The 14,101-nt window shown below is 41.9% G+C and overlaps 1 protein-coding gene across 14 annotated transcripts in view; it reads left to right on the forward strand.

Moving 5' to 3' along the window:
- DOCK3 (dedicator of cytokinesis 3) overlaps positions 1–14,101 on the forward strand; it is a 239,580-nt gene that overhangs the window by 215,532 nt on the left and 9,947 nt on the right. For 8 of the 14 annotated variants that reach the window (XR_012235189.1, XM_073591624.1, XM_073591628.1 and 5 more), the window contains 10 exons: positions 725–891; positions 2,016–2,102; positions 2,920–3,099; positions 3,342–3,425; positions 5,390–5,506; positions 6,560–6,696; positions 6,782–6,905; positions 10,460–10,607; positions 11,304–11,418; positions 11,546–11,646. Coding sequence is in view for 12 of the 14 variants with exons in the window: in XM_073591624.1 (XP_073447725.1) it covers positions 725–891; positions 2,016–2,102; positions 2,920–3,099; positions 3,342–3,425; positions 5,390–5,506; positions 6,560–6,696; positions 6,782–6,905; positions 10,460–10,607; positions 11,304–11,418; positions 11,546–11,646 (1,260 nt within the window). In the remaining 2 variants the exon portion in view is untranslated. Of the gene's footprint in view, positions 1–724; positions 892–2,015; positions 2,103–2,919; positions 3,100–3,341; positions 3,426–5,389; positions 5,507–6,559; positions 6,697–6,781; positions 6,906–10,459; positions 10,608–11,303; positions 11,420–11,535; positions 11,647–14,101 lie in introns of all 14 variants that reach the window. The other 6 variants (XM_073591626.1, XM_073591633.1, XM_073591635.1 and 3 more) reach the window with 4 other exon arrangements.

Raw genomic sequence — 14,101 nt, forward strand, 5'->3', positions numbered from 1 at the left:
CTGGGTCCAGGTTGAAGCCCCACCATCCAAGTGGACCTAGAGGGGGAATAAAAAAAGTGCCGAGCACAGCGAGGCCGTTCCCGAAGCGTGGCGAGCGAAGCGAGCCCGCGAGGGGCCCTCTTACAGGCGCCTTGTACAGCTGATTTCTATTCTATTTCGCTTCGGCTATTTCCGCCGGCTCCTACTGCGCAGGCGCTGCGCCTGCGCAGTAGAGGGGGGTCCTTATCCGCTGAGAGGAACTTTCTCGGCAGACAACACCGGATTAAGCTGGGTAGTGTGTCCTTCTTGTCCCGGATTAAACTGGGTAGTGTCCCGCTTTTCCTGGATTAAGCTGGGCAGAGTGTTCTGCTTGTCCTGGATTAAGCTGGGTAAAGTGTCCTGCCTGTTCCGGATTCAGCGGGGTAGAGTGTCCCGCTTGTTCCAGGTTAAGATGGGTAGAGTGTCCCGCTTGTCCTGGATTAAGCTGGGTAGAGTGTCCCGCCTGTTCCGGATTCAGCGGGGTAGAGTGTCCCGCTTGTTCAAGGTTAAGCTGGGTAGAGTGTCCAGAGAGTGGAGCTGCATGTCAGAACGCTGTGGCCCAGATTTTATGATGGACTCTTTGGGTGTTGGAGGGCTGCAGGTCAATGATACAAAATCTTCATTTTATGGGTTACTAATGGGAGGAAGAAAAGGATTGTCTGGAAGTATGAGGTCAGGTAGTTTGTTCCTTGACTGTCCATGTTAGACTTGCAAATTTATGCGGTGACTCCTCTCCCGGACACCCCGAGAGTCCTCAGTATGGATCATGTCCCGGAGAGGATAAAGAGCTTCTACCGAGTAAACAACGTCCGCAGATTCCGGTACGACCGGCCGTTCCACCGGGGAGCTCGGGATAAAGACAACGAGTTTAAGGTAGGCATTGTCTCTGGACACTGACAATATCTATCTATCTATCTATCTATCTATCTATCTATCTATCTATCTATCTATCTATCTATCTATCTATCTATCTATCTATCTCTTCCCCCTCCCCCTCTACTCTCTCTCTCTCTCTCTTTGTTTGTCCCTCTCTATCCTCCCCTCTTCTCTCTATCTCCTCTCTCTCTCTTTTTCTCTCCCCTTTCTCTCTTTCTACCTATCTTTCTCTCTCTTGCTGTCTCTTTATCTATCTATCTATCTATCTATCTATCTATCTATCTATCTATCTATCTATCTATCTATCTATCCCTATCTTTTTTTTTTTTTTGTATCATTTTACCTATGTATGTCTCTTTGCTGTCTCTCTTTTTCTGTCCATTTCTTTTCTCCTCTCTTTATTTCTCTCTTTCTTCCCTCTCCCCCCTTGCTCTCTTGTATTCTCTTATTACTCTTTTTCTTTCTTTCTTTCTTCTTTCTTTCTTTCTTTCTTTCTTTCTTTCTTTCTTTCTTTCTTTCTTTCTTTCTTTCTCCTCTCTTTCACTTCTCTTCTCTCTCTTTTCTCTCCTCTCTTCTCTTTATTTTCTCTCTCACTCTCTCCTCTCTCCTCCCTGTCCTCTCTTTCTCTTCTTTTCGCTTCTCCTCCCTCTCTTTTTTTCTCTCACTCTCTCTCTTTCTCTCTCTCTCTCTCTCTCTCTCTCTCTCTCTCTCTCTCTCTCTCTTTCTCTCTCTCTCTCTCTTCTCCCTTTCCTCTTCTCTTTGCTGTCTCTCTTTTTTTCTGCCCATCTCTTTCTTTTTCTTCTTCTCTCTCTTTTCTCCTGTCTTTATTTCTCTCTTTCTTCTCTCTCCCTCCTTTCTCTCATGTATTTTTTTCTTTCTTTCTTTCTCTCTCTTTCTTTCTTTCTTTCTTTCTTTCTTTCTTTCTTTCTTTCTTTCTTTCTTTCTTTCTTTCTTTCTTTCTTTCTTTCTTTCTTTCTTTCTTTCTTTTCTCTCCTCTCGCCTCTTTTCTCCTCTCTTTCTTCTCTCTCTCTCCTCCCTGTCCTCTCTTTCTCTGCTCTCTCTTCTCCTCCCTCTCTTCTCTATTTTCTCTCTCACTCTCTTTTCTCTCCTCTCTCTCTCAGAGTCTATGGATAGAGCGGAGCACTCTCACGCTGTCTCACAGTCTCCCGGGAATCTCCTGCTGGTTTGAAGTACAGAAGAGAGAGCTGGTAATGAGTCTCTGAGATTGTTCTACAAAGTATGATATTCTGTGCAGGTTTATATTTTGGTGTCACCGATGTGATATATCCTCTCTGGGTGTCACCGATGTGATATGTGCTCTCTGGGTGTCACCCATGTGATATGTCCTCTGTGGGTGTCACCGATGTGATATGTCCTCTCTGGGTGTCACCGATGTGATATGTCCTCTCTGGGTGTCACCGATGTGATATGTCCTCTCTGGGTGTCACCGATGTGATATGTCCTCTCTGGGTGTCACCGATGTGATATGTCCTCTGTGGGTGTCACCCATGTGATATGTCCTCTGTGGGTGTCACCCATGTGATATGTCCTCTCTGGGTGTCACCGATGTGATATATCCTCTCTGGGTGTCACCGATGTGATATGTCCTCTCTGGGTGTCACCGATGTGATATGTCCTCTCTGGGTGTCACCGATGTGATATGTTCTCTCTGGGTGTCACCGATGTGATATGTCCTCTCTGGGTGTCACCCATGTGATATGTCCTCTCTGGGTGTCACCCATGTGATATGTCCTCTCTGGGGTCTCTCTGGGTAATATAGTTTTCTTTAACATGGACCGTTACTTTTTAAACATATTTATTTTTGAGATGATGACATCAGTCTGCTACGGGCAGGAGAAAGCATTTCCTGAGCCCCCCCCCCCAGTGATCAGACTGTACATTGTAACTTTGTAGAAGGAGGAGGAAGCATTTTCTGAGTCTCCCCTCCCCCAGTGATCAGACTGCAACACTGTAATAACTTTTTAGCATAAAAATTTAATTTCAGATTTTGTTGGTCTTTTGCAGGTGGAGGTCAGTCCGCTGGAGAATGCCATTCAGGTTCTGACTAACAAGACACAAGAGCTGCGGGCTCTGATCACACAATACCAGCACCACAACCTGCATGGAAACATCAACCTGCTCAGCATGTGTCTGAACGGCGTCATCGATGCCGCGGTGAATGGAGGAATCACCCGATACCAGGAGGTCAGAGGAGGATAGAGGGGCTATCTATCTATCTATCTATCTCTCGATCTATCTATCTATCTCTCGATCTATCTCTCTCTCTCTCTATCTCTCTATCTCTCTCTCTCTCTATCTCTCTATCTCTCTATCTCTCTCTCTCTCTCTCTCTATCTCTCTATCTCTCGATCTCTCGATCTATCTCTCTATCTATCTCTCTATCACCACTCGGCCTCACTCCCCCTGTCTCTCTCTCTCCCCTCCAGGCATTCTTTGATAAGGAATACATGGCCCAACATCCAGAAGATGCAGATAAGATCAGCCAGCTGAAGGAGCTCATGCAGGAGCAGGTATATAATGAAGAGATATATTGGGGGGGGGGGGGGGGGGGGATATAGGAGCAGGTCTAAAAAGAGAAGGTTATAATGGGGGGGGGGGGGGGGTATATAGGAGCAGATATATAATAAAGGGATATAATGAGGGGTATATAGGAGCAGGTATATAATAGGGGGGTATATAGATGCAGGTATATAATGAGATATATTGGGGGGGGTAAAGGAGCAGGTATATAATGAGGAGCTATATTGGCGGGTATATAGGAGCAGGTATATAATAGGGGGTATATAGATGCAGGTATATAATAGGGGTGTATATAGATGCAGGTATATAATAGGGGTGTATAGGGACGGGTATATAATAAAGTGATATTATGGGGGTTATATAGGAGCAGGTATATAATGAAGGGATATATTGGGGGGAGTATATATGAGCAGGTATATAATAGGAGGTATATATAGAGATATATTGGTGTGGGGTATATATAGGAGCAGGTATATAATAGGAGGTATATATAGAGATATATTGGGGTGGGGTGTATATAGGAGCAGGTATATAATGAGGAGATATAATGGGGGGTATATAATGAAGGGATATATTGGGGGGGAGTATATAGGAGCAGGTATATGAGGAGATATTTTTTTGGGAGGTATAGAGGAGCAGGTATATAATAGGTGGTATAAAGGAGCAGGTATATAATAGGTGGTATATAGGAGCAGGTGTATAATAGGTGGTATAAAGGAGCAGGTATATAATGAAGGGATATATTGGGGGAGTATATATGAGCAGGTATATGATGAGGTGATATATTAGTTGGGTATATACTGTAGGAGCAGGTATATACTGGGGGGAGTATATAGGAGCAGGTATATAATGAGGAGATATTTTGGGGGGAGTATATAGGAGCAGGTATTTGATGAAGGGATATATTGAGGGGGGTATATAGGAGCAGGTATATAATGAAGGGATATATTGGGGGGGGGTATATAGGAGCAGATATATGATGAAGGGATATATTGGGGGGGGGGGATATATAGGAGCAGGTATATGATGAAGGGATATATTGGGGGGGGTATATAGGAGCAGATATATGATGAAGGGATATATTGGGGGAGGGAGTATATATGAGCAGGTATATAATAGGGGGGGTATATATAGAGATATATTGGGGTGGGGGTGTATATAGGAGCAGGTATATAATAGGGGTATAAAGGAAGAGGTATTTAATAAAGTAATAGAATGGGGGATCATAAAGGGGCAGGTATATAATGAGAAGATATAATAGGAGGTATATAATGAAGGGATATATTGGGGGGGAGTATATAGGAGCAGGTATATAATGAGGAGATTTTTTTGGGGCGGGGGTATATAGGAGCAGGTACATAATTAGGAGATATAATGGGGGGTATATAGGATTATAGGAGCAGGTATATAATAGGGCGTATATAGGAGCAGGTATATAATAGGGGGGTATATATAGAGATATATTGGGGTGGGGTGTATATAGGAGCAGGTATATAATGAGGAGATATAATGGGGGGTATATGATGAAGGAATATATTGGGGGGGGGAGTATATAGGACCATGTATATAATGAGGGGATATTTTCGGTGGAGTATATAGGAGAAGGTATATAATGAAGGGATATATTAGGGGAGGGTGTATAGGAGAAGGTATATAATGAAGGGATATATTGGGGGTATATAGGAGAAGGTATATAATGAAGGGATATAAAGATGGTGGCAAACTGCAGTTCGATGAGAATTTGACTCTGATTTCATGCTGCGATGCAGTACAGACAGTTCTTCTTTCAGATATTTCTATAAGATCTTATTGTGTGACTATATAAGTTACGAATCAAATCAGTTTTTGTGAACTCAGGTCGGCGTGTTTGTCGGATTTCAGTGAGTTGTGTTTGATTGTAATAGTTGATGGCCCAGGCGTTACATAAGGTACAATAATATGTCTCCTGTTCCAGGTACACGTGTTGGGGGTGGGGCTGGCGGTACACGAGCGTTGCGTACACCCCGAGATGCGGCCGCTGCACAAGAAGCTGGTAGACCAGTTCCAGGTCATGCGCTCCAGCCTGTACCAGGTAAAAAACCTCCTCATTTTATTGTCTACAAAACTTTCTGGCTGAAATTAGAGATGATTTTTATATCCCCCCTCCGGCCTCCCCTCCAGTCTTGCCTAGTTGTAGCGGCTCCTCTGATTTCACCGCACACTGTGAGCTATGATCGTCAGCTCCATCTAGTGGCCATTAAGTGGTATTTTCCTGTTTGAGGCATTTCGGGAAAATTCCGCATTATGGTCACTAGATGGAGCCGACAATCATAAGAAAATAAACTGTTTGCACAGCCATTACGAATAATTCCTGTAATGTGTCTCATATGTGTATTTTCTATGATCGCCAGCTCCATCTAGTGGCCAATATGTTGTATTTTCCTAATTTTGGTATTTCAGGAAAATGCTGCGTTATGGCCTTTAGACTGAGCTGACAATCATAGCGAATACACATATGAGACACATTGCATTTGTTATGATTGTCAGCTCCATATAGTGGCCATTATGTTGTATTTTTCTGATTGAGATATTTTAGGAAAATGCTGCATTATGGTTACTAGAGGGGGTCGACAATCACAAATAATCCCTGTAATGTGTTTCATATGTGTATTTTCTATGATCACCAGCTCCATCTAGTGGCCATTATGCTGTATTTTCCTTATTCTGGTATTTCAGGAAAGTGCTGCATTATGGCCACTAGATGGAGCTGCTAATCATAAGAAAATAAATAGGGATTATTTATGACGGCTGTGCGGATGCTGAGGCATTTATGCAGCAAATCTTTTCATAAATAGGCCCTTATGGCTGCTCTTTGCACCTTCCTTTATAGCGAGGGGCCCGGCCCATAATAAGGACCCCCTTATTGGCCATCCTATGCCTGCTGACCAAGGTTCAAAGGCCATGCATTGCATTATGGCTAACGAAAAAATTCTCCCAGCCAGGACCGCAAATTTTGAATTCACAGCGGCAGCGACCGCAAAACGCATCCCCCCCCCAAAAAATAAGCCCCGCCCTGAATGTGAGAACTGATTGCCAATACATATGTGCCCATGATGACCAATGCATCCCGCGCTGAGCTGTGCAGCTTTTCTTGTACGCCCCCCAGGAGTTTCCTACACTGGAGAAGATGAATCCGTCCTGTGCGCCGCTTCCTCGCGGAAACATCCTCCTATCGCACGGAGCGCTAAATAACGACAGCCTGAGACTCCTCCACAGACACAGGTACCTCCTATGAGACGATCGACGATCGCTTTCCTCCTTCCACATCCGCAGTGTATGTGACCCTGAATGTTATTGTTGTCTGCAGCCCTCTGGTGGTCCTCGGCTCCGTGCGACATTCATCCTCCTCGCTCTCATCTCACACCTCCAGCGACACCGGGACCACACCCACCGCGGTGGACAGTGAGAACGAAGACCCCTACTCTATGCAGGTGAGTCCCGCCACACCCCAAATATTCCATCACTTTACATCCCACGCCCCAAATATCCCATCACTTTACATCCCACGCCCCAAATATTCCATCACTTTACATCCCACGCCCCAAATATCCCATCACTTTACATCCCACGCCCCAAATATTCCATCACTTTACATCCCACGCCCCAAATATCCCATCACTTTACATCCCACGCCCCAAATATCCCATCACTTTACATCCCACGCCCCAAATATCCCATCACTTTACATCCCACGCCCCAAATATCCCATCACTTTACATCCCACGCCCCAAATATTCCATCACTTTACATCCCACACCCCAAATATCTCATCACTTTACATCCCACGCCCCAAATATTCCATCACTTTACATCCCACACCCCAAATATCCCATCACTTTACATCCCACGCCCCAAATATCCCATCACTTTACATCCCACGCCCCAAATATCCCATCACTTCACATCCCACGCCCCAAATATCCCATCACTTTACATCCCACGCCCCAAATATCCCATCACTTCACATCCCACACCCCAAATATCCCATCACTTCACATCCCACACCCCAAATATCCCATCACTTTACATCCCACACCCCAAATATCCCATCACTTTACATCCCACGCCCCAAATATCCCATCACTTTACATCCCACGCCCCAAATATCCCATCACTTTACATCCCACACCCCACATAACCCATCACTTTACATCCCACACCCCAAACGTCCCATCACTTTACATCCCACACCCCACATAACCCATCACTTTACATCCCACGCCCCAAATATCCCAATACTTTACATCCCACGCCCCAAATATCCCATCACTTTACATCCCACGCCCCAAATATCCCATCACTTTACATCCCACGCCCCAAATATTCCATCACTTTACATCCCACGCCCCAAATATCCCATCACTTTACATCCCACGCCCCAAATATTCCATCACTTTACATCCCACGCCCCAAATATCCCATCACTTTACATCCCACGCCCCAAATATTCCATCACTTTACATCCCACACCCCAAACGTCCCATCACTTTACATCCCACACCCCAAATATCTCATCACTTTACATCCCACACCCCAAATATTCCATCACTTTACATCCCACACCCCAAATATCTCATCACTTTACATCCCACACCCCAAACGTCCCATCACTTTACATCCCACACCCCAAACGTCCCATCACTTTACATCCCACGCCCCAAATATTCCATCACTTTACATCCCACACCCCAAACGTCCCATCACTTTACATCCCACACCCCAAATATCTCATCACTTTACATCCCACACCCCAAATATTCCATCACTTTACATCCCACACCCCAAATATCTCATCACTTTAGATCCCACACCCCAAATATCCCATCACTTTACATCCCACACCCCAAACGTCCCATCACTTTACATCCCACGCCCCAAATATCCCATCACTTTACATCCCACGCCCCAAATATTCCATCACTTTACATCCCACGCCCCAAATATTCCATCACTTTACATCCCACGCCCCAAATATCCCATCACTTTACATCCCACGCCCCAAATATTCCATCACTTTACATCCCACACCCCAAACGTCCCATCACTTTACATCCCACACCCCAAATATCTCATCACTTTACATCCCACACCCCAAATATTCCATCACTTTACATCCCACACCCCAAATATCTCATCACTTTAGATCCCACACCCCAAATATCCCATCACTTTACATCCCACACCCCAAACGTCCCATCACTTTACATCCCACACCCCAAATATCTCATCACTTTACATCCCACACCCCAAATATCCCATCACTTTACATCCCACACCCCAAATATCCCGTCACTTTACATCCCACGCCCCAAATATTCCATCACTTTACATCCCACACCCCAAATATCCCATCAATTTACATCCCACACCCCAAATATTCCATCACTTTACATCCCACGCCCCAAATATCTCATCACTTTACATCCTACACCCCAAATATCCCATCACTTTACATCCCACACCCCAAATATTCCATTACTTTACATCCCATGCCCCAAATATCCCATCACTTTACATCCCACGCCCAAGGCTGGACTCACCTCTTTATGGCTGCCATCTTCTATTGTATTCTTAGTTGCCGGTTAAGACTCGCTGTCATCCTTCAATTCTCTCATCTTTTCATTCTGTCATCTTCTGTCATCCTTCTCTTCTGTCATCCTTGAATTCTCTCATCCTTCTCTTCTGTTATCTTCTGTCATCCTTCTATTCTCTCATCCTTCTCTTCTGTCATCTTCTGTCATCCTTCTATTCTGTCATCCTTCCATTCTGTCATGCATTCTATCATCCTGCCATTGTGTTATCCACCATCATCCTTCCATTCCATCATACACCATCATCCTTCCATTCTGTCATCCTTCCATTCCATCATCCTTCCATTCCATCATCCACCATCGTCTTCCATTCTGTCATCCTTCCATTCTGTCATCCACCATCATCCTTCTATTCCATCATCCACCATCATCTTCCATTCCGTCATCCATCATCATCCTTCCATTCCGTCATCCAACATCATCCTTCCATTCCGTGATCCACCACCATCCTTCCATTCCGTCATACACCATCATCCTTCCATTTCGTCATCCACCATCATCCTTCCATTCTGTCATCCTTCAATTCCATCATCCTTCCATTCCGTCATCCACCATCATCCTTCCATTCTGTCATCCACCATCATCCTTCCATTCTGTCATCCTTCCATTCCGTCATCCACCATTATCCTTCCGTTCTGTCATCCTTTCTGTCACGGAATGTCCCACCCTCCGCTTGAGTGCTTCTGTCAGTATACCACTTCCTCCCCGTCTGAATCTAGATATCAGATATTCCAACCGCTCCCAAGCACAAAACAAGACGAGACTTGCTTAGATGCTAACATGGACTCATTTATTAGAACCAAAATTACAAGTCTTTATATACGGTTAGAGGAGATTCCCCCCTCCTGCTTATATTACCAATACAACTGTAACCTAATTTACATGCGCTAGTTTACTAAATCATTTACCCAGACTAGGTGACTCTGAGACATGACCTTTGGGTTTCAGACTTTACGTCTCCTGCTCAGTGACTATTCAATACACATTACCATAAACATCAACACAGGGTTAATTAGAACAAACAACAATGTGTGGAATACCCTTAGAAGCTGTGGTAAGCCAGACTAGACTCATTTACATTAAACACATTATAGCGGACATCAGACAGGTGAGTGGAGTTGGTGATATTAGCATCTCCTCACAGTATGAGTCCCAACAGTATGAATCAGTCATTATTGCTAATATGGCAAATACAGGGTCCCCAGAGTCTGTGTGTCCTGGGGGACAAGGACCCGAAGCCAAAGTAACAACACCTCAAGGGTACCCCAAATGCCAGGGCCCATAATCTGTAAGCAAGAGGCCGACATTCAGTCCTCTCCAAAAGCCTCTGTCCCGGGTGAGTCTGTCATCCTTCCATTCTGTCATACTTCCGTTCTGACTGTTTTGTCTTTCAGATGCTGCTCCCCCACTCCCTCCACGCTGGATCCATCACTAACGTTTCTGCATTATCTTCATCCTACACAAGTCCCTCCTCCTCCAGCCTCAGCTCCACCCACTCCGCACCATCCCAGCTGGTGAACTCCGCCCCCTCCAGCACACGCGGTAGGTAGAAATGGGAGCTGCGGGGGGGCTCAATGTAAAGTTTTGCTCGGTTCAAAACTTCTTTCTTTAGTGTGAAAGGCAGAGAAATGAAAGACAAATTGTTCATGAAAGTTGTACCAGAATTGCCCGACCAATGGAAAACATTTTGGCTCATTGCTACATACTGCTTCTCCGGCGGGGGGTAAAATCCTGAGGCCTCTGAGCAGAATTCTGGTGCTCACAGTTTGGGGTCTGTGTATAAAAGAATTTAGCTGGGCAAATATCTCAGCATTTGCACCGCCATAGCGAATAAACCCGGTAATGCAGGGGGAGGCAACCTGGGGCCCTCCATCTGTTGTGGAAGTATATTTCCCATGAGGCATTGCATGGCTGGCAGTTACAAATACTCCCAGAGGCATGATGGGACTTGTAGTTCTGCAACAGCTGGAGGGGCCCCAGGTTGCCTATCCCTGCTGTAATGTGTCTAATATGTGTATTTCCTCAGCTTCATCTAGTGGCCATAATGCAGTATTTTCCTGATTGAGGCGTTTCAGAAAAAATACTGCATTGTGGCCACTAGATGGAGCTGGCGAGCGGAGGAAATACACATATCGGACACATTACAAGGCGGTTTATATTTGTTTATAAAATAAACCTCTTTGTGTCTAAAATGTGGAATGTTGGGTCATAAACCTTTCCATATTCCTCCCCTTACAGGTTCTCCCTCCCTACCTGATAAATACAGACATTCACGAGACTTGGTGATGCTGCTTCCGGCACCACGGGACCGGCCCAGTAGCGCCATGTATCAAACCGGCGCAGAAAACGCACAGGTATAGAATAGTAATAGTAAATAGGCCTTATAGAATGTATATAGAATAGAATGTCAGCGTTCTAAGATCTGTAATTTGAAGGACGGATTCAAACTCCTTTCTGTTTTCTTTTTTTTGGTCTCTCCTGGTGGTGTCCCAGCGCTGCGTCTACCCGCGGGCCCTATTCCAGCAAGTCCTCGGGCCCTGCAAGCCCTGCAGCGATCCCAACCTCTCTGTGGCCGAGAAAGGTGACCACCTCTATGCACTTTATGCTGTAGAATAGACATGTGCACTGACAAAAAATTATTTTGTTCTCGTTTTTTTTCTTTTTTTGAAAATTCGAATTTCAAATTTCCGAATTTCCTAATTTTCGAATTTCCAATTTCCGAATTTCGGAAATTAAAAAATTCGAAAATCTGAAAAAAAGAAAGAAAATCAGTAAAATTTTCTAATTCCAAATTTTCCGAATTTCGGAATTCAGAAATTCAAAAATTCGAAAATCAGAAAAAAAGAAAGAAAATCAGTAAAATTTTCTAATTCTGAATTTTCCGAATTTCGGAATTCGGAAATTTGAAAATCTGAAAAAAAGAAAGAAAATCAGTAAAAATTTTTAAATCCGAATTTTCCAAATTTCGGAATTCGGAAATTCGAAAATCCAAAAATTCGAAAATCTGAAAAAAAGAAGGAAAATCAGTAAAATTTTCGGAATTCGGAAATTCGAAAATCCAAAAATTCGAAAATCTGAAAAAAAGAAAGAAAATCAGTAAAATTTTCGGAATTCGGAAATTTGGAAATTCAAAAATTTGAAAATCTGAAAATTTGAAAATCTGAAAAAAAAAAAGAAAATAAGTAAAATTTGCAATAATAACTAATAATAACTAACTATTAAATTATAGATATTAGAATTTCCTTTCAAATTTGGCTGTTTGTGAACGTAACAAATACAAAGTTATCTGAAGTTACAAATTATCCAAAATAACGAATGCCGCATCTAAACAAATGGAATGGAACAAATTAATAATAAATAATAATAATAAAAAGGTTTTATTATTGTTATTTATTATTATTAGATCATTACGTTCCATTCGTTTAGATACAGCATTCGTTATTTCAGATACTTTCGTAACTTGGGATAAATTCGTACTCGTTACGTTCACTAACAGCCAAATTTGAAAGGAAATTCCAATACCTATAATTTAATATTTATTATTAGTTAGTTATTATATCAGATTTTCGGGTTTTTGAATTTTCAGATTTTCATTCTTATTTTTGGATTTTCAAATTTCCAAATTTTAGAATTTTGAAATTTATGAAATTTCGAATTTCCGAATTCGAATTTTTGAAATCTCCAATTTTTCAATTTCAAATTTCCAGTTTCCGAATTTCTAATTTCAGAAATTTAGAATTTCCGAAATTTAGAATTTCTGAAATTAAGAATTTTCCAATTTCCGAAATTCCGAAATTTCAAATTTTTGAAAATTTAGAAATTCGAAATTTGGAAATTTCGGAATTAACAAATATGTCAAAATTTGTTAAAAAACGAATTCGGAACTAAACTAATTGCACATGTCTACTGTATAAATCCGCAGATGGTTAGACTTACTACCCCCCAAGGATCCTTATAGACACCAAAGTGGCATCCAGTTTTTATTGTGTGTTTGGTGGGCAAATGATTATTAGCAGAATAAGAGCAGATTGGTATGTTTTATGTGACCCAGGGGGTTTTGCATGTGTAAGTGAGCCACTATTATTTACAGATAAATAAAGTCAGGAATAAAAAAAACCTGAATGACACCAATTGTTTTAGAACATACTGTCTTTTGTAGACATGTGCACTGCCAAGAAAATTTGTTCGTTTTCATTTCATTCGTTTTTGGGGTCGTAAATTCGGAAATCCGTAAATTCGAAAATTCGGAAGTCGAAATTGGGAAATCTGAAAGTTCAGAAATTCGGAAATGTGAAAATCCGAAACTAAGAATGAAAAAATCCAAAAATTCAAAAGAACGAAAATTCGAAAATCTGAAATAATAACTAATATTAACTTAACTATTACTAAACTATTAAATTATAGGCATTGGAATTTGCTTTCAAATTTGGCTGTTAGTGAATGTAATGAATACGAATTTATCCGAAGTTACGAATTATCCAAAAAAACGAATGCTGTATTTAAACGAACGGAACCTGACAAATTACTTTTTATTATTACTATTTATTATTAATTTATTCCATTCCATTTTTTTAGATGCGGCATTCTTTATTTTGGATAATTCATAACTTCGGATAAATTCGTATTCGTCACGTTCACTAACAGCCAAATTTGAAAGGAAATTCCAATACCTATAATTTAATAGTTAAGTTATTATTAGTTAGTTATTATTTCAGATTTTCAAATTTTCGGGTTTTCTAATTTTTGTATTTTCATTCTTATTTTCGGATTTTCATTCTTTTGAATTTTCAGATTTTCACTCTTATTTTCGAATTTCCAAATTTTTGGATTTTCAAATTTCCGAATGTTCGAATTTTAGTTCGTTATTATTTCAGATTTTCGAATTTTCGGGTTTTCTAATTTTAGGATTTTCATTCTTATTTTTTCGGATATTCATTCTTTTGAATTTTCAAATTTTCATTTTTATTTTCGAATTTCCGAATTTTTGGATATTCAAATTTCCAAATGTTCGAATTTCCGAAATTTTGAATTTCTGA

Source organism: Aquarana catesbeiana, linkage group LG07 (assembly GCF_042186555.1).
Source record: "Aquarana catesbeiana isolate 2022-GZ linkage group LG07, ASM4218655v1, whole genome shotgun sequence".
NCBI classification, from domain to species: domain Eukaryota; kingdom Metazoa; phylum Chordata; class Amphibia; order Anura; family Ranidae; genus Aquarana; species Aquarana catesbeiana.